The sequence below is a fragment of the Helobdella robusta genome, assembly GCF_000326865.2.
Source record: "Helobdella robusta unplaced genomic scaffold HELROscaffold_31, whole genome shotgun sequence".
NCBI lineage: Eukaryota > Metazoa > Annelida > Clitellata > Rhynchobdellida > Glossiphoniidae > Helobdella > Helobdella robusta.
Genome location: NW_008704544.1, coordinates 2,006,710 through 2,027,747, shown reverse-complemented (window position 1 = coordinate 2,027,747; position 21,038 = coordinate 2,006,710). Strand labels below are relative to the sequence as shown.

The window sequence follows — 21,038 nt, the reverse complement described above, 5'->3', positions numbered from 1 at the left end:
ATTATAAAAATAATTTACATGTTTTTTGATTGATTCATCCATTCATTCCTTCGTCCATTCATTCATACATTCAATCATACATTCATTTATTCACTCATTCATTCATCCATCAATCCATCCATTGGTTAGTCCATCTACTAATTCATCCATCCATCCATCTATTCATCATTCATTTCAAATTAATAAAGCCATTTCAATTTGAATTCGTCATGAAACTACGGATATGAAAATGAAAGAAAAAAAACTTGTTAAGCCAAATTTATAGCGGGTATATATATATATATATATTCAATCACTTTTTTTATTTAGTTATTTATTTATTCTCTCATTCATTCATTCATTCATTCATTCATTCATTCATTCATTCATTCATTCATTTATTCATTCATTCATTCATTCATTCATTCATTCATTCATTCATTCATTCATTCATTCATTCATATTAATTTTGCTAAAATTATATTTAAAAATTCAAACTCCAAATTCACATTTTATCAAGTTTTTAACTTAGTTCATACTCGATTAAACATTCAAGTAAATCCTGTAGAAATTTTTGTATGTATGAATGTATCTATGTATAACTTATGGTATATTATATAAGCACACACACATACACATACACATTCAAACACACACACACACACATATATATATATATATATATATATACATAATAAAAATTCTACGGTCAACAGTACATTACATGAATGACAACCGATCGGACAGTTCAAATCGTTTGATCTATTTTCTAAGATTTTTTGAAATGCAATCAATAAATAAAACTCAAGTTACTGGCTTGAACACACACACGCAAACACACAAACACACAGACGTAAAACACACACAAGCAAGCTCATACAGACACACATGAATATATGTGTTATAACAATTACATTATTAATTAAAATCTATTACATACATTAACAAAAATTAATATGTAATACGTAGCATAGAATATTAATGAGGTTGATTATGAATGATAATAGTATGCAAGTAGTAGTCCTGAAACGATGAACGTGAATGGACACACCGTCCCCGCAAAAATGAGACCCCGTTTCTGATTGGCTGGTTTCGTCTTGGTTCTGATCACGTGGTGTTAATTGTTTCATTCGAAATAGATTTTTATTGTTATTGCTACTATTACTACGACCAAATTTTAAATTGTCACTATTATTATTATTATTATTATTATCATTTACAGCTGCTACTACTGCCGCTACCACTACTACCACTACTTCTACCACTCTCATTTCATTAATTTTTTAAATTTACTCACCCAGCTCATATCATCTTCATGCTGTACCCGCACAGAGCATTTTGATGTTGATGATGATAGCGAGGGTGGTACTGATGATGATGTCGTTGGCCTCAGCTGCTGAACGTTCGGGTCAAAGGTCAACTTGTCGCACGTCCCTTCCATTGCAGCCGGGTCTATGTTATTATTATCAAAAGGTTAAAGGTTGAAGGTCAATCTCCCTTGTGCACTTGCTTCAGAGGTTCCAACGACAAACACACACAGCGTACATGAATTAACCCTTACACCATCGCGTAATTATTATCTTCTATACACACACAGAAACAAACACACACACACACAAACAAACATACATACACACAAATACATATACACACACACATACACATAAACATACACACACCTCTGACAACTTCGACAGGTCTGCTACTGATAGTGGGAGTATCTTCACACATGCACGTCGTATCAGTTGCTAGTAACATGAGATTTGTGTGCGGTACATCCGTTATCAGGTATGGCCTGGAAAGGTTTAAAGGTTATTTAACGATTACTTAAACAATACGTTACTACTACTATTATTACTAGTATTTTTATTTCTACTTCAACTACTACTACTACCGTTGCAGTAGCTGCTACAACTACCACTACTGCTACTACTAATAAATTTTAAATTACACGGCCACTTACGCAGTTTTAATACAAAATTGAATAAGGCTATTCAAGTGGATTGTTTAATTTCTATAACTACCTTCGAAGTTGAGTTAGTAAATGATACAGACACGCAAAAATACACTCTCTCTCACACACACAACACATATATACACAGACCACACAGACACACAAACACAACAAAACAAACTTGGTGCATATGTCTCTCTCCTTCTTATTAATCCTTCCATTTTGGGGCAATCTAACTTTCTCGCGCTCGTACCTCGTATATGATTGGATGCATGGTCTGAATCCAAGAATTCCCGGTTCGTAAGCCTTCTTAATGCTCCGCAGGCAAGCCAGTGCCACGTCTGCATTAAAACCGGACTGCCGCATACAATTGTCCTTCCACTTTCCAGCCTGTATTGTTGTCGGATAGCAAGGAGTTGTAAGTTAATGTAACCCTCATTGATGTGAATAGCGCAGATAGTTTGAAAAAAGTTAGTAGATGTAGATTTTTCAAAGACAACAAATTACTCAATAGGCATACATGCAGAAAAACATAGGCCTACACTCATACACTGGAAACGTATATAGACATTAACACACACATACATAGGAGCAACTAACAATCGGACCCTTTGTAAGACGCCATTTTGATGCAATTAACATAATTAACATCGCAATTATAATATAATAATTAATATCGTAATTAGGATATAATATTATATTAAGCTATAATTAACTAATTAGCTAATTAATGAAACCTGTTCGGCCGATGATATCTTCATGAGATCAGTCATAAGGACTCTGTAAGTTTCCAGATCTGGCGGAACCTCGTCAAACGCTGTCACTGGTAGAGGTGGTGTTGTCTCGTTCGTCGTTTCTGAATCAAAATTAATTAAATTTATACTATTGCCCATCATCTTTGCTGTGTTTATATATTTTTTCTAAAACTTCTAATACTTCATGAAGAGATGGTTGCATAAATAAATGAATAATTATAATTAATAATTATTAGATTTTATATTATTTTATTATTATATCAAATTGTAGTAATTATATTTTTATTCATTATTTATGCGCAGTTTCTAACTGAGATACAAAGCAACAACAAAACATTTACAAACGAACGTTTGAATCCAAAAAATGCTCCTACAGAACCAATGTGACTCATGAAGCTGAATGAGTGAATAAATGAATGAATGAATAAATGAACGAACGAACGAACGAACGAATGAATGAATTGCTAAGTTAATGAATAAATGAATCAATTGATTAATGAACATACAGACGATAGATCAAACAGACAAATTTAGTTAGGTTATTTAATTTAGATAAACATAAAAATAATTAACACATAAATTAATCATACACCCATTCAAAATTGTTGCTCTCTGACTCACATGTAAACTTCACTTAGTATCCATACTAGTTTGTTCAACAAGACGGTAAACGAAAGCTATTAAGAGAAAAAAATATTTATGATGATGAAGTGATAAATATCCGTTATAATATTATAAATATTCGTTATAATATTCATTTTTTATAGTGATAAGATTCACCATCATCATCTTCATCATCATCATCATCTTCATCATCACCTACATCTTCATCATCACCATCATCATCGTTATCGTTATAATTTTTCCAATCATGTTCGACAGTCACAATACCCACCCACAATCATAATCCTCTGTCAGTAATAACCATTAAAATCATCTCAATCATCATTTTCCTTATCATCATCACTATCTTAATCATTCTAATCATCACTTAGTCATCGCACAGTAGAGCGAGTAAGTTCAGTGAGTGCTTAGCTAACGTTGTTGCTCAGAGCTTCTGAATTTGACGATGACTTTCTTATTATTTCACAAACTGCCTGGTGGTCCGTAACTTCAATTCTGTAGACGTATAATGACAAACATTATTCATCACTATCACCATCACCATCATCATTTTCATCATCACCATCAACATCATCATCATCGTCATCACCACCACCATCATCATCATTATCATCACCATCATCGTCATCATCATCACCATCATCGTCCTCATCATCATCAATACTAACTTGTTGAATATACCAGAGTTTTTGGTTGCATCGCCAAGGTTAGCCAGATGATGATGGTGGTGGTAGCCATCTTGGTTGGGGTCTCGTTCCAGGTTGGATTCCTCTTCGTTTCTTATGATGAGATCCTTCAATATACGCGGCGCGCATCCTTCAAGTTCTCCAAGAAAATAGCCCAACTGTTCGTGTTTCAATTGTTGTTTTTTTTTTTATTCGACTAATAACTACAAGTTGAAATGTTATTGAATTTATAGACAAAAAGTGAGATATTAAACAATCAATCTATTAATCAATTAATTAATCGATCATTCAACAAATCAATCAATCAACCAATCAATCAACCAATCAATCAAGCGATCAACCATTCAATAAAATAAATCAACGGACCTGAGCTGAGTCTTCAGAATAAACGATGTATCCATTTTGATCTATCAGGTAACATTCTATAACCTAAATGAATGAAGTGCATCAAAGTACATAGATAGCAGAAAAACGACAAACAAACAAACAAACAAACAAAAACGAACGAACGAACAAACAAACAAACACGAACAAACAAACGAACTTCGGATTCACAAGTTTTCACGCACGGCTGATGTTCACCAAGACGACAGAGGGATATTGAAGTTTCATTGAGGATCTGTCTGAACTGGGAATACCTCATCAGCAAGCCAACCACACCGACCACACCCTCGCTGACGTCATTATGGATGACCACTGGCGCACTGGCTAGTATGTGTAAGTATACGTTTGTTTGTGTGCGCGTGTGTTTGTGTGCGTGAACATTATCAATTCTGACATTGTCATCTTTAAACATGACACATGTGGGAGGAGAGATGTATCAATAGTTAAGACGCTGGCTCTTCAGGTTGCAGTAACCCGGACTGAATACAGATTACAACGTGTATAACTGCCCTGGTTTACGCTTGATAACGTACATTATGTGTGTTTTGTTGAAACCTCAAAGAAATAGTCAAGTAATAAATGAATAATTAAATAAAAAGAATAATAAAATAAGTATGAATGAACCAGAAATCAATATGTCGTCCATGTTAGCAGAGTACAAATGTGATGGCGGTTGATACTGCAGAGGATAGGATGACGAGGAATCTCCATTGTTCATACTGCTCTCTGCCGAAAAGTGTTTTGTAGAAAAAAAATCTAAAAATGTTTTTAAAAAAAGTTAAAAATTTGATCTGAAAATAAATTTTTTTTCTACTGTTTTCTGCGAGCGTTTTTGTTGTACTTTTAACAAAATTAGTCTACTAAAACATTCAAATTCTACCAGTCAATCACAATCAACCAACCAAGCGATTTAAACATATTTAGCCAATTAGAAACAGTCCAATTTTACCAGCCAATTAGAACCAACCAATCATGCAATCTGAATATAGCTAACCAATTAGGAAGGGCAATGAAAAGGTGAAAACATCTTCTCCTCCATTGATGGCTCTTTTGTAGTAAAGGGACTGTGATGTTGAAACTGCCGTCTGCTCTAAATAATCTCTGCGTAAAAAATTTTTTTTTATTTTAAAATTCAAGCAAATTTAGAAAGCCTCTAAATAAATTTTAATATTGGAACTTTAATTTTTCTAACACTCTATACATTCATAATTTTATTTTAAAAATTAAGGGAGAAAAGAGAAGAAAATTTAGGAAAATAGTAATTTAAAACCGAATGTTTACTTTTTATTAAACACTGATATAAATATTTTTATAAATATTAATATATGTAGGGAAAAGTTTAAAAAAGTGTTTCGAACTCGAAGAGTTCTTGGTTGGTTTGATTGAAGACAAAATATCTAGTGAGTCCTCCCTTCGTTCCGAAGTAGACCATGTCCACCCCATCACTCCTACAAATAATTAACATAATTATAATTAGTGTCAGTCTCATTATCATAATTTATGTTTATGTCATCATCGTCATAGTTTTAGGTTTGTTAATACGATCGTCATCGGAGCAGACAATGCCATTGTAAGTCATTATCATTCATACGACCTGGAGATACAACATTGATATCGTCGTCATTATCATCATCCTCTCTACCATCATCTTTTTCATCATTATAATCTTCTTCTTCATCATCATCATCATTTCCGTCATAGCCATTATCTTCCATTTCATTACCATCATTATCATCTTTTTTATCACCATTATCAACTTCCTCGTCTTCAACTTTCTTCAACTTTCTTATCCTCTTCATCATCACCATCATCATCATCACCGTCACCATCGTCACAACCACATCGTCATCATCACATTATCATCATCATCATCTTTATCATCCTCACCATCACATTATTATCATCATCGCCATCGTAACCGACCTAATTTGAGCGTGTTTTGAATCCCAATTCTCTTTCATCCAGCTGTTGGAAGCCCCTCTGGTCGCTTCAATGTCGTACAGTAGGTTCATTACTAACTCCTCGTTGCCTGTTTGTTGCATCAACACCATCCCCATCAGTGTCATTATCAGTATCATCATTATCACCAACATTATATCTTCAGCATCGTCGTTATCATTATCATTAATATCACTATCCCCATCAGTATCAATGTCATCCATGCTGACGTCACGAATGTAATAACACACACACAAACGAAAATAGTCAACAGAAATTAAAGTCGCCAACATTTCTCCGTGTATATCTTAGAGTTGGTTTGAGCAATTTTTAACTGATGGTACAACGTCTCAGAACGAGAATTCATCTTCTCTTTCAGGTCGAAGCTACAGTATTGCCTGGTGAATATGATTGAACAAGTGCGATAAAAAAAATTATTATCTTTTTATTATAAATAAAAAATAATTTTTAAATTAAAGATAAAAGTCAATTTATAAATTCTTTTGTTGGCAAACCAGGGTGCCACTGTGAATTGATCAGAGTTCCAACTTGAAAAATCTGGTTTGTTTTTTTTTTCATTATTAAAATTAGATACATGAAATATTTAGAATAATATTAAAACAATATCAATATTATTTGTATCAATTTATAATTAAAACATTCAATTATTGTTTATTACCAAATACCATTACTTTAACTATAACTATAAGTTTAATCATTTATTTAAATGAAATATCATCAAAGCAAGTTTGTTCATTCATTCAGTTGTTCATTTATTAATTCAGTGAGTCAGTGAGCCAGGCAGTTCGTCGGTTCAATCAATCAATTCTTCATTCATTCATTCATTCGTTCGGTCGTTTGTTCATTCATTCATTCATTCATTCATTCGTTCATTCATTCATTCATTCATTCATTCAAAAATTTATTCAATCAATCAACCAACCAAATTCATGCAATTTCCTCTTTCCATCCACCCATACTCTCCCATACTGTTGAGGTAGAACTAAGCCGAAACTACGGTTTAATGAAATCAACTAATTAACATTCACTCTAATAACTTATAAATAAACATTTAATTGATTAATTAATTATTCTTTTGTTTGTTGTAATGCCTTTAACCATAGCGTTATACATTTTCCGTGAGAAATAAAGTCACAAAGAAGAGTAGCATGAAAGTTGAGGAAGTTTTTTCGCTATAATTTTATGGTTTATTTCATTTAAAGATTAAAAATTGAATACAGAAAATAAGAAATACCTGAAAGACGTATGATCGATTGGCGTGAAGAAACAGTTACCTCGTCTCATATTTACTCGTTTCTTGATTACAAAAAAATTATTTTACCCATAAATATTATTTATTAGTTTATTATTATATGAATAATTACATTTCACTCACTTATTTATTTATTAGTCTAATATTATATAATTAATTATACAAATTGTAAAAAAAAGTTCAGGAAAACGCAGTTCGTATGAAAACATAATAAAGATGATAATTAAAATTTATAATGATGATGATAATAACTTAATAACTACAAATTGTCAGTAATATATTTTGAATAAAAAAACCCTAAAAAAAATAAATAAATAAGTTTCGATGATGACGTCATAAGGAAGGATAATGATGTCATACTAACAAAATTATCGAAGAGACCGACAGAGTTAATGTTCATGTAAGCTGTTTCTCTTCTCATCATTGCTTCTTTTATCTGTTGTCATTCATTCATTCATTTAGATATTCAATCAATCTTTCATCCATTCCTTCAGTGATAGACATACACACACACAGTGTCACAAACACATACACAAGCACACACAAGTACATACACACACACACATGTACACACTCTCACATCTTTTATGACATCTATCTTTTCCAGGTCTTCCAAGTCGACAATGTGACTCGAAGGATTGTATGAGAACTCGTACTTATACTTGCTCTGTCAGTATGTATGTGTGTGTGTGTATGTATGTGCGTGTGTGTATGTGCATGTGTGTGCGCGTGTGTGTGTGCGTGTGTGTGCGCGTGTGTTTGCATGTATGATTTTTTATGATTTTATTAACACAGGCACTATAACAACAGTACGTAAAAAGAGCCCATTCAAAAAAATTTCCACTGTAACATAACACCAATCGACATTTTGTCACCCCGCGTGAACTTCACTTGACCTCCACTTGACCTTTACTCACCTTGGCCTTCAACTCTGGATGGTAGACGACGTTGCCGCTCTCCGTGATTATGAATCCGTAAGCGTCGACACCGAGCTGTGCAAAAAATTAACATATTTAAATTATTCAAATTAATTAGCATATTTAGATTATTCAAACTATTATTGAAATATTAAAAATGTTAACATAGTAATATTAACACTAATTTTAATAATACAAATTAAATTATATTATTATTATCGTTATGGTTGAAGTAATAGAGGCAGAAGTAAAAAAGTAGTAGTAGTAGTAATAGTAGTAGTAATAGTAGTAGTAGTAGTAGTAGTAGTAGTAGTAGTAGTAGTAGTAGTAGTAGTAGTATCGGTAGCATACTCATCGCTCATCGGTAGCACGTGCAGGCCACATTTTGATTTGCACCCGTATTTTTTCTTAATTTCATAGTTTAAAATCGAGTATTTAGTTTAAATTTAATTTCATTTGATAGAGAAAATTTTGACGAATATTTATATATATATTTTCTCCGTTTGAAAGTTTAATTTAATGCTGTTTTTGCTGTTTTTTTCGTTTCGGAACTCACCCGGACAACGAACAACACAACAATCAAATTAATATGGCTTCAAAATGTACGAAAACAAAATGTGTGAAATCAGGAAAAGAAAATTTGCAATGCATTCAATGTTTTCAGTGCGAAAATAGTTTTCACATAAAATGTGTTGGTTTTAGTGATGAAGCTTTTGAAGTGACACGTAGTTTCGATAGTTTTAAATGGTTTTGTGATATTTGTCTGAAGAAGTTATGCAACGTTAAAACTCTCTTTAAAATAGTCAGTGTCATTTTTGATTCTAGACTGGCAATGACTGAACATATCAAGTTTTTATCTGGTACTGCAACCCTACAACAGCGAAAATTAAAAATAATCCGCAAAAGCTTAACCAAAGATGTTATTCAAAGTTTAGTGCATTCGTTTATTCATTCTAGACTGGATTACTGCAACAGCCTATTTTTTGGTTTGCCTGAAAAATCGTTATCTGTGCTTCAGTCAATTCAGAATCGGGCAGCTAAGATCGTGGTTGGTGCGGAAAAGTTTGACCATGTCACCTCAATATTCAGAGAACTGCACTGGTTAATGGTCAAAAAAATAATTTTGTTTAAAATATCAACAATCATGTTCAAATGTATGAAGGGAATGGCGCCAGTTTATTTGAAAAAAATGCATGCACCGAAACAACTGTCTTTTAAAAATGTCTGCTTAAGGTCTGATGATAGCAACTTGTTATGTGTGCTCCAAACCAACTTGAAAATGGCTGAGAGGTTTTTCAGTATGTGGACCAGCCGTTTGGAATAGTCTACCAAGTCATCTAAGACAGCCCGAACTGACAGAAAAATTATTCAAGAAATTATTGAAATCATTTTTGTTTTCATTATAAGATTTTAAGATTTGGTTTATCGTAGCAATTCAAATGATTTTTTTTTTAGACAGTGCTTTTGAGAAACATTTTGTTTGTAATTAGCGCTATACAAATTTTCGAATAATAATAGTAATATAAGTAGTATATATTGTATTGATCATTACCATCATCGTTATATTCGCTATTTATATCTACTTTCATGTGTATTTATTTTTCTTTTATTCTATTACTGTTGCAGTACTACAACTACTACAACCACTACTACTACTACTACTTCATTGGAAAATTCAGAAGACAATAAATCACTGTATAAAAAAAAACCATAACAACAAGCCAAACATAAACCAATCAAAACAAAGCAATGACCACAAAAACAACAACAACAAGAATAATAATAATAACAAAATCTTTAGAAACTATCCAAGGAGAATTATTAACATTGACGGCATTATTTACTGGCCGAAACCGCTATGCCATTATAAAGATCATCTATGAGACCAACAACAACAAAAACGACTACTACTACTGCTACTACTACTACTACTACTACTACTACTACTACTACTACTACTACTACTACTACTGATGTTGCTGCTGCTGCTACTAATACTGCTGCTACAACTACTACTATTACAATAATAATAATAATTTAGAAAAAGCACGTTAAAAGTAGTTGATTTTACAACAAAATCAACTGCAAACAACATCCATATTAACAGATGACGACACCAATAAAATAATTAACAACAAAAATAACGACGACAACATAAAACACAACATAAACAACAAACACTGCAACAACAACCACATAACACCAACAGCAGCAGACACATGACACCATTAAAAACTAACCCATAACATCAAGAACGAACACGGAACATCAACAACATCAACAAAAACAACAACAACAAACACGTAACATCAACAACATTATCAACAACAACAACAGTAACGACAAACATCACAAAACACAAATCGCATATACTTGAAAGGAGTTGAACAGCCTCTCAAACTCAACGATAGCAACGTCCACACCTACTACGCCAATAAATTTCTGAATAATAATTGTTATATTTACAAAATTATGAAATGATAGGTTTGGAAAAATATATTATAACATAAACATGAGGTAGAGGAATAAATAATAAAGGGCGCAAGCTCCAAGTTCATATGTCATATGAAGAATACAAATTAAAAATTAATTCACCATTGTTTAATCATCATCATTAACATCGTCATCATCATCAACATCAACAACATCATCGTCATCATCTTCATCATCATGATCATTTTCATCATCGTCGTCGTCGTCGTAATCATCGTCTAGCAGCGTCACGATCATTGCCTTTGGCTCAATAGCAGCCAATAAAAAATCGTTAGCATCATAATCATCATCGTCGTCGTCCTCTTCATCATCATCGTCCTCATCATCAGCGTCTTCATCATCATTTTTACTCATTTTATTGTAATAAAAATTATCACTGTCTCCAGAGATATAACCGCCAAAATAATCAAAAGTTTAACGGTGGTCATCATTATTTTTATCATCGTCATATCACCACCACCATCATTATCGTCGTCATCTCCGTCATCATCATCCCCATCATTTTCTTCATCACCGTTCTTATCATCATCATTATCACCATCGTCATAGTTTCCTATCAGAACAGATATTAACCTTATTCACTTGTACTGGTTTGGCAATGGTGAATATAAGGTCTAAGCCCTGCGAGAAAAAAATGTATTTCAATTTTCCATGTAAATAATTTTCTATCGTCAAATCAAGTTGCTATTTTATTATCATTTCATCATCATCATATTATATCTCCTCATCATCACCATAGCTGTCGTCGTCATCATAACACCATCACGGTCATTTCGAAATCATCTTCATCATCATCTTCTTCCCCTTTGTTACCATTATTACACGACATCATCATCATCATCATTATCATCATCATAATTTTCCTATCATCGTCATTGTCATCATCATCATCATCATAGTTTTCCCATTATCATCAGCAGCAGCAGCAGCTGCAGTAGCTGCACTAGCACCGTCATTGCTTACGGCAGTGTCTTCATATATGTTGGTCCATGTAATTTCTCGGTTGCTCGTTATCGATGAGTTACTGAGGACCGTTATGAAATTCTTTGGAATGAATGAATGAAAGAGTGAATGAATGAATGACTGAATGAATGATTAAAAGAATGAATAAATGAACGAATGAATGATTGATTATATGAATAAATAAATCAATAAGTGAATGAATGAATAAACGAGTGAATAAACAAATAGAAGAACGGTTAAATAGACTAAAGAGAGAGAGAGAGAGAGTAAAAGATTGAACAAACAGAGCAGTATATAAAAGAATCAGCAAATATGTAATGAAACCGACCAACACTAACCAATAGTTGTTCAAATATTTGTTCATCAGAGTCTATGCGAGCATGGAATCCTGTGTTGATCAACAATGGCATCGCTGATACCAACACATCCTCCCGTGATAATACTACTAACACTAACTAAATTGCTACTTCTGCTAGCTAGACTGGTTCAGTTACTACTATTGTTGCTACTGCTACTACAAAATTTGTTGTTTCTACTATTACTACTGCTTCATTTGCTATTACTGCTTCTGCTACTGCTGCTGCTGCTATTACTACAACGACAGTTACTTCTACTACTACTACTTCGACTTTTGCTATCACTAATATACGACATATATATTATCATCATCACCGTCATTGTTATCATCGTCATCATCATCATCATCATCATCATCATCATCATCATCATCATCATCATCGTCATCATCATCATCGTCATCATCATCGTCATCATCATCATCGTCATCATCATCATCATCATCATCATCGTCATCATCATCATCATCATCATCGTCATCGTCATCATCATCATCATCATCATCGTCATCGTCATCATCATCATCATCATCATCGTCATCATCATTGTCGTCGTAATCATCATCATCATCCCAACCTCCATTGCTGCAAGCGATATCTCTAGCGAGGTTTCTGCTACTCTTATCCTTGCCAAGCAAATAGATGAACGGCTTAACCTAGTTCATTTGCGTCATTGTAAGGATAAAATTGGAGAAATTAAAAGAATTAAATTAGATGATGGACGGATGGAGTTAATGAATGAATGAATGAAGGAATGACAATAGATTGAATAAATGGATGGTTTGATGAATGGATAGAGGACTATGTAAATGAATGCATGCATAAATGTGGATGCATGCATTAATGTAGATGCACGAATTAATGGATGAATGCATGTAAAGATAAATGATTAAACAGGTATTAGATAGATGGATGAATGAATGAATGAAATCAATGTAAAAGAATAAAAAGTTAATTAAACTAAAACAGTGCATAAGTAAAAGTAAAGATTCAATTGAAAAAAACATGCGGAAGTTAGTAGGAGAGAAAAAGAGGAGAAAGAAAGAGGAAGACAAGAAAAAATGACAAAAAAAGATAGATAAAATTGAGAGAATGAAAAAGTGAGTGAGTGAGCGAGTGAGTGAGTGAGCGAGTGAGTGAGTGAGTGAGTGAGTGAGTGAGTAAGCGAGCGAGTGAGTGAGTGAGTGAGTAAGCGAGCGAGCGAGCGAGCGAGTGAGTGAGTGAGTGAGTGAGTGAGTGGGTGGGTGAATAAGATGGATAGCCCAGAAGAAAAGCAAAGTGTTTAATAGAATTAGAATCAAAAGCTCGTTAATAAAGTAGAGTGCTTTATTTCAGACTACTACTAGTGAATAACTGAATTGGATGAATGAATGAATGAGTGATGAACGAACGAACGAACGAACGAACGAATGAATGAATAAATGACAGACGGTAATTTTCATAATTGATGAATGAATCCAAAAGCAAAAAAACAAAGTAATGGAGAATAAGAAAAATTTTTGGATATAAAATAGGACTCAAAACAGCAAAAACAAAATAATATCAAAAAAAGTTTTATTCATCTTGCAAAATAACATTTAACGAACGTTGAAAACAAGGTGTGCGTATTTGGATGCGTGTATGTTTGCTGGTGCAAGCGTGCGTACGTGCGTGTTTTGTCCGTGTGTGTGTTTGCGTTCGTGCGTGCGTATGTTTGTGCGTGTAAGTGTGTGTGTAAAGTTTTGTTTTCGTCGTACCTTGAAGAATGGATGTCTGTTAATATCTGAGATGAGAGTCTGGATGTTGCTGGTTAGCATGGATGTCAGCATGACGAGGGATCTTTCGCATATGTGGTTCATGTACATGCTGTTGTTCAACTGTGGTGGGGATGGAGATGAAAAGGATGAAGACGATGAAGATGTTGATAATGGTTATGTTTGTTATAATTCGTTTTTACCAATCAAACATTCATTCATTCGTTCGTTCGTTCGTTCATTTATTCATTCATTCATCTAACTGTGGATATAAGCTTGAGGGCTTCTTTTACACCGTCATCGTAAGATGTCTTGCTTTTAAACCATTTGTAGTTGTCAATGTATGTCACCACTCTCTGCAATTCACATGAAAATTAGAAAATAAATTGACAATTTTGATTTTAAAAAATAGCTCGGGCATGTTTGCTTGAGTGTGTGTGTGTGCGTGTGTGTGTGTGTGTGTGTGTGTGTGTGTGTGTGTGTGTGCCTTGTACTTGTAATATGCGGTGTGTTAGTTTTTATATGTGTGAATGTGATTGAACTTGTTTTACAAAGAAAATTTGCGTGCGTGTGTGTGTGTGTATTTGTAGTGTAAGTGTGGTTGCGTGTGTGTAAGTAAAAATAACACTGATTTCATTTACTGCGTATAACAACAATAACAAATATAAACAGACATAGTAGTACGATAACAAATTATTCTCATAGAATACTAATCTATACCCAATTCAATATTACTACATTACAATGCTAATATAAAGCAGATAGACTATCATTTAATTAATACTTCAATACTAACATTTTTATTTTCGTTACTTGCCAGGAGAAGTGAAAAATTGAAACACAGTTCTGCGTAGTTGAATGTCGATGAGAACTGTTTGTAATTGTGTTTGTTATTGTTAATGTAAACACATCAAATCACATCATATAACATCATTTCATCATCTTATCACTGGGAATGTTTCAATGTTATTTTCGCACGTTAAAAAATTTCGAAAAAAATAAGAGAATCAAATTTAAAAATTTTCTTAAAGTAAATTGTAATTAATTCTGCCCATGGAGACGAAACAGCACAAGCAAAATATGGAAGAAAAGTTATTTAAATTAAAATCCCATTGACTCGTTTCGTGAAAATTCTACACGGCAGTGTCAAATAAACATCGTTTAAGCTCAGACACTAAGTTTTATTTGTAATACTCTATTAAAAAACAAATTAACTAATTAAAATTTAAAAAAGACAATGGCGAAATTAAATTTAGAACAGTTTATGCAATCCGTTGTAGCAGTAGAAGTTACTTTTGCCTATGATTAAAAGCAGAAAATTACTCCATAAAGAGAATGATTAATGATATAAGGAAGGGAAAAAATACTGTTGTAAATATTTTAACGAAATCATGAAACCAGCCAGTTTTAAAATAGAATGAGAAAAAATGAGAAAGCTAGAAGAAAGAACCCAAGGTGCATTAAAAATTTACGAAATGAGGTTTATAGAGTTACTTATGATTCTAATGTTCCGACTTACACGACTGGCAAAATTATTTCAATGTATGCTTTGAAAAAAAATTTTTTTTTGTCAGAGTTTATAAGAAATTTTAGTTATGATGTGTGTAATCAGATAGAAGGAATGCAGTTACGGTATGCCGAATTAAAATGTTTCTACACAAAAATGAATACAATGAGCAATGTTAACGTGTTAAAAGATGACTTTATAACATTGTTTTTTAATTTTTAAAACATCTTTTGACAATATAAAAACATTAAAAAAATGATACAAACATGGAGTAGAAAACCTACAAAGATAACGTTGAAATAATCCTCATCTGTGAGAGTATCGAGGAAAAGTTTGACAGTTTTTTTGGCTAACTCCATCTTATTCTTCATTCCGTCGCCGACATCCATCAGAAATATGACGACTTTCGGCGATGTGGAAGCTTGTATATACCTGAAGTTGAGTCGTTCGTCGTGTGGGAGAGAGTGTATCAAAAAGAAATTTGTCTATATCGTGACACAATTGTTTGTCGGTTTCTACGTAGGAACATTTGCCAAAATGTTTTGTCTAGTTATTATTTTTTGTAGGGTTTTTGGTGTAACGATGACTGTTATTATGCGAGATGTTTTGTCGAAAAAGTTTTTTTTTCTGTCTTTCGTTTGCAGTGCAAAACCAAAAAAAACCGTGAAATCAATTGCAACGTTACAGAAGTGCATTCAGAGTGGAGAGGACTTTTTATTGAATATCAGGAAAAAGTATGTCTTTTATGATTTTTTTGGACAAATTATTTTGTTATAGTGAAAAAACTAAGAATTCTTAAAAAAACTAAAAATTATTTTCTGATTTATAAATTTTTAGGATAAAAACTTTTTTTTAAAACGGTTTAAACAGAAAAAAATTTGAAGAAATGTCAGATAATAAGCCAAGCAAGAAAATTTTAATTTTTGTTAACTAGTTCAAAACAATTTTTCGAATTGAATGAAACAAATGTAGAAGATAAGTGTTATAGTCTGAAAATATTCAAACGAATGGCCATGATGAAATAAATGAGAATTTATTTTATCTCGTAATCCTAACACTTTTGAAAGAAGCATGCTCTATCTTCAAGTTATTTTAGTTTAAGTAAAAAGAATAGTGTCTGTGAAAAGATTTTTTATACTAAACAATAGTTGCGCGTTAATATGCTAATGTCTAGAAAGAAGGTTTAAGCGTTATCTTTCATCAACAAACAATTATGTGTGTGTGTATTTGTATGGAGTGTAAAAAGGTATATAGGTATGTTTGTGCGCGTGTGTGTGTAATTATGTGTTGAAAAATTTACGTGTGTGTGTGTGTACTCTAGAGCGAGTATGTGTCAACAGCAATTACGTCTGCCTTGGTCGTGTTTGTTTGCACGGAATTTTATTAGGTTTATTTAGTGATGCCATGCGTAGCGCCAATATACTGACCACTTCTGCAGACGACAGTCGTAAACATTCGGGTAGATCTGGTTGGACTTCACCTTCTGCCATGTTGTGCCTGTGTGTGTGTATGTGCGTGCGTATGTGTGTGTGTGCGTGTGTGCGTGTGTGTGTGTGTGTAGGTGTCAACCTGCGGCAAACATTTACATGAAGATACAAAATTGAATATCTCACTATCTCACACATGAAAGCATCCTTAAACGTACATCACTAAAATACATTTGCCTACAATAGAAAATTAAGAACAATAAACTGAAAAATATAAAAAAATAATACTAGAGAACAAAGATAATGAGACAAATCGTCCTTCCTATACAAGAACAATTTAAACATAAACAAAACGTTTGTAAACCACACCAAATGCTTTTTCATTCGTCTCATTTCATGCCAATCTTCTTAATTCTACCCAAACTGTCTGTATCTTATTTCGTTTCGCGTCTATTTTTAAATCATTTTAATAGATTCTTATATTTAATTTATATTAATTTTTGCAGAAACTAACATCCAAAACATTTTATTTATGTCCTATTGCTTCATTTTATTGAATTCTGAAGCATACATATTCATCTGATATGAAAACTGATTTTTGTGTTTATTTTTGAATACGAAAGCATAATTACAAATAAAATTAATTTTAATCTAAAATTGAAAGTAAGAACATCAGATCACATCAAGTTGCATCCCATTCCATCATTATCCCATCCTGTCCCCTCATTATTGAGCGTTTCTGAAGTAACTAAACTGAAATGCTCCTTGGATACAGATACAGAATATCCCATGATATCATATCACATTATTATCCCATGATATTACATCACATCATTCTCCCATAATATCACATCCCATCATTAATCAGGATATCACCTCCCATCATTATCCCATGATATCACATCCATTCATTAATTAGGATATATGCGCAGTCGATAGAATGACAGAAATACTTCCAGTTAAATGTTACACCATATCCCATAATTATCCACACATTCCATCAAATCCTGTTAAACTCCATCGAATCCCATTGTATCCTCTTCCGTCGCTAACCAGGATACATGCGTAGGAAGCCAGTGGAGCTACAGAAGTACTGCCATTTAAGATGTTCATCTCGTTCGTTGTTCCTCTTGAATGTGTCGTCCAGACTGGCCGACCAAGCCACACCGTTCAAGACGTCTGACGCTGTTGTATGTTCATGTTTTGTGTTGTTCATGTTGCTGTTTGTCTTCGGTGTATGTTTATGTTTTCTGTATATTTGTATAGTGTTGGTTATTTGTGATTATATTTTGTAAAAGTGTTGCTGTATTAGTTTGTTGTATGTTTGAGGACTTTTATGGAGTGGATATGTTTTGTTGGTTATGTATACATATTTGTATATGTTCGTGTCTACGTTAATACTCATGTTACTGTTTATCTTTGCGTGTCTATAATTTTTAAATTTTTTATTTTATTGTGTCTGTTCGAATTTTTGACGTTTGAATTATCATTATGGTTCATTTATTATATCCACAGTTTATTCACATACACTTGAGTTTTGTAAACATTTTGGACATGTTTTTTTCTCTATGTTTTTTTTAGCCTAGCCTATTTTTGGTCTATGATTGTAATGCTAATGGATGCATTGTTCGTCCTATCAACTTTTGATATTTGCTATTCAACAAAAACTATTCTGTCTAATGATATACGTGTGGATATTTCCAAATAACTACAAACACATACACATACATGCCCACGCACACAAATAGACACACACACACACACACACACATAAATACACACACATTCCCAAACACACACATACGGAAACTTACACTTCTCGTAGACACTGTTAGGGATGTGCACAGTGCTCATTGTGAAGTTTACAGTCATGTCGTTGAACTGTGCACTGCGGACGAGTATGAAGTCAGTGTAGTTTAAATTCTTCGACTCGGGGTATGTCATCTGGAAAAATTAATGTGTTGCTGGTTGCTGTTATGTGTATGTGTACGTGTGTATGTGTGTGTTTACGTGTGTGTGTGTGTTTACGTGTGTGTGTACGTGTGTGTGTGTGTGCGCGTGAGTTTGTGTGTAGTACGTGATGAAAATTGTGTGTCACTTAGACATATTAAAATAAATACAAACACATACACACGCACATATAAATAAATACATATATATAATTTCATACATTCATATATGTACGTACAGGTATTGAATATGTTTTTAGGTGCATAAAAATTCAGAAAAAGCAATTATAAAACATTAATTAGCAGAATCAAAAGCATCGCTAAGCTGGGCACATACACACACGCTCGCACGGAATATTATACGTATAAAAATAACGTTACGCATGTATCGATTGGTCTCCGCACAATGTTTATGCTAATAACAATAACAAGAGCTGTGCCTCTTTTTTTTGAAAAATAATAAAAAGAAAATAATTTGTAAAAGTGGAGAATATAAAAAACTGCAATGCGTTTGCACCTTGTCACCGGCTGAAAATTTATTCACTGCTGAGAGACAACTGATGATGAGGAAGATGATGATGATGAAAAAGATGATGATGATGAAGATGATGAGGAGGAGGAGTAGGAAGAGGAGGAGGAGAATAATTATGATTATGATTATGAAGATGATTATGACGACGATGCTGATGACGATGACAAAAATGATAAAAATGTTGCCTGTTAAAAGAAGTAACGCACCTAAACAAGCAGTATTTCAATTTCATCTCGTTCACACTGACACATTCGCTCTCTTATGAACGATCATAATTTATACCCTACTCCATACAAACTTTAATCGCAAACACGCACGTGCACGGGTACATATACACGCACAAAGACATGCATACACACTCACATACATACATAAGTGTCGGTTATCAATTTATCATTCAAAAGTTTATAACTACTACATACGTATATATGTTATTATTTTATTTTTTAAACTGCAGGCCTACTTGTTAATCAAAAATATCATGCCTATAAATTCTTCAATGTATTGGATTTAGTTTTCAACAAGAATAATTATAAGATTAGTAGATGAAGATATATAAAAAAAGACGAAGCAAGAAAAGGGATCGTAAAAATGAAAAAAGAGAGAAACAGAGAGAGAGAGAGAGAGAGAGAGAGAGAGAAAGAAAGAAAGAGAAAAAGAGAGAGAGAGAAAGATAGAGAGAGAGAAATAAATAAGAATTTCAAAAATTTCAAGAATTTTAAAAATGTTGACTAACTCTAAGAGTAGGATCAAATATGTGCTGACGGAAGGATACATCAGACATGTTGGAAAGACTCTGCGAATAAGTTAACAATTGAAATCTGTTCATTGTATTGTTGTGTGTTCTAATTTTTAAATAAATTAATTAAATTTGACACAAACACACACAGACACACAAACATAAGAAAACACAAACAACACAAACACACAGAGGGAGAGAGAGGGAGAGAGAGAGAGAGACAAATTCACACACTTACATGTAAAGCGATAAGTTTCCTATGTAGCATTTTCTGTACTGCCCTTTTCATGTCACTGGTCAAGCTCTGACCGTCAACTTGTTTTACATTGGGCTCCAATAGAAGGTAATCCTTGATAATTTTTAGCTATTATTATTATTTTTACTATTAAAATTATTATAATTATTATTTATTATTATTATTAACCGCGAGAGTATTGTTATTATAAGTGAGTAAAAACGAATACCTATTTGTGAATAAAAATGTAACTGCTATTAATTAAAAATTAGTTTAATACTAATTAAATAAATCGATCAATCAATAATCCTCCTTAAATAAAATTTATTAATATTATAATTATTATTGTTTCAAAATAATAAAATCGATTGAAATCAAAAAAAGAGAAACAATTTTGAGATCCATGATGGCGGTTGCCTTGGCGACTTTATCGTAAACCGACTGGCCAAAATGATCGGAAAATTTGATGATGGAATGGAGAGGGAGGTTTAACTCATCGCAGGTGGAAATCCCGAAGTTTAAAAATAGAATCAGGAATTTCCAGACGATTGTTGTTATTGTTATTTTTATTTTTTTTCTCTTCTTTGTCATCAT

The 21,038-nt window shown here is 32.9% G+C and overlaps 2 protein-coding genes across 2 annotated transcripts; both read right to left on the bottom strand.

The window, feature by feature from the left end:
• Positions 1-502: 502 nt before the first annotated feature.
• On the bottom strand, positions 503-17,052 carry HELRODRAFT_174990 (hypothetical protein; the record flags this gene model as incomplete). The annotated part of the gene is made up of 29 exons (XM_009022419.1): positions 503-541; positions 1,017-1,082; positions 1,277-1,431; positions 1,659-1,774; positions 2,115-2,323; positions 2,671-2,789; positions 3,038-3,084; positions 3,310-3,365; positions 3,729-3,807; positions 3,981-4,156; positions 4,543-4,706; positions 5,007-5,108; positions 5,377-5,483; positions 5,741-5,830; positions 6,306-6,411; positions 6,612-6,718; positions 7,576-7,637; positions 7,958-8,029; positions 8,511-8,585; positions 10,884-10,952; positions 11,577-11,624; positions 11,967-12,047; positions 12,305-12,354; positions 12,900-12,978; positions 14,059-14,178; positions 14,319-14,411; positions 14,852-14,926; positions 15,829-15,994; positions 16,910-17,052. 29 exons carry the CDS (start codon positions 17,050-17,052, stop codon positions 503-505), a joined length of 2,871 nt encoding a protein of 956 aa, XP_009020667.1.
• Positions 17,053-17,539: 487 nt separating this feature from the next.
• On the bottom strand, positions 17,540-21,038 carry HELRODRAFT_174989 (hypothetical protein; the record flags this gene model as incomplete). The annotated part of the gene is made up of 6 exons (XM_009022418.1): positions 17,540-17,580; positions 18,043-18,174; positions 18,804-18,933; positions 20,207-20,266; positions 20,448-20,573; positions 20,835-21,038. 6 exons carry the CDS (start codon positions 21,036-21,038, stop codon positions 17,540-17,542), a joined length of 693 nt encoding a protein of 230 aa, XP_009020666.1.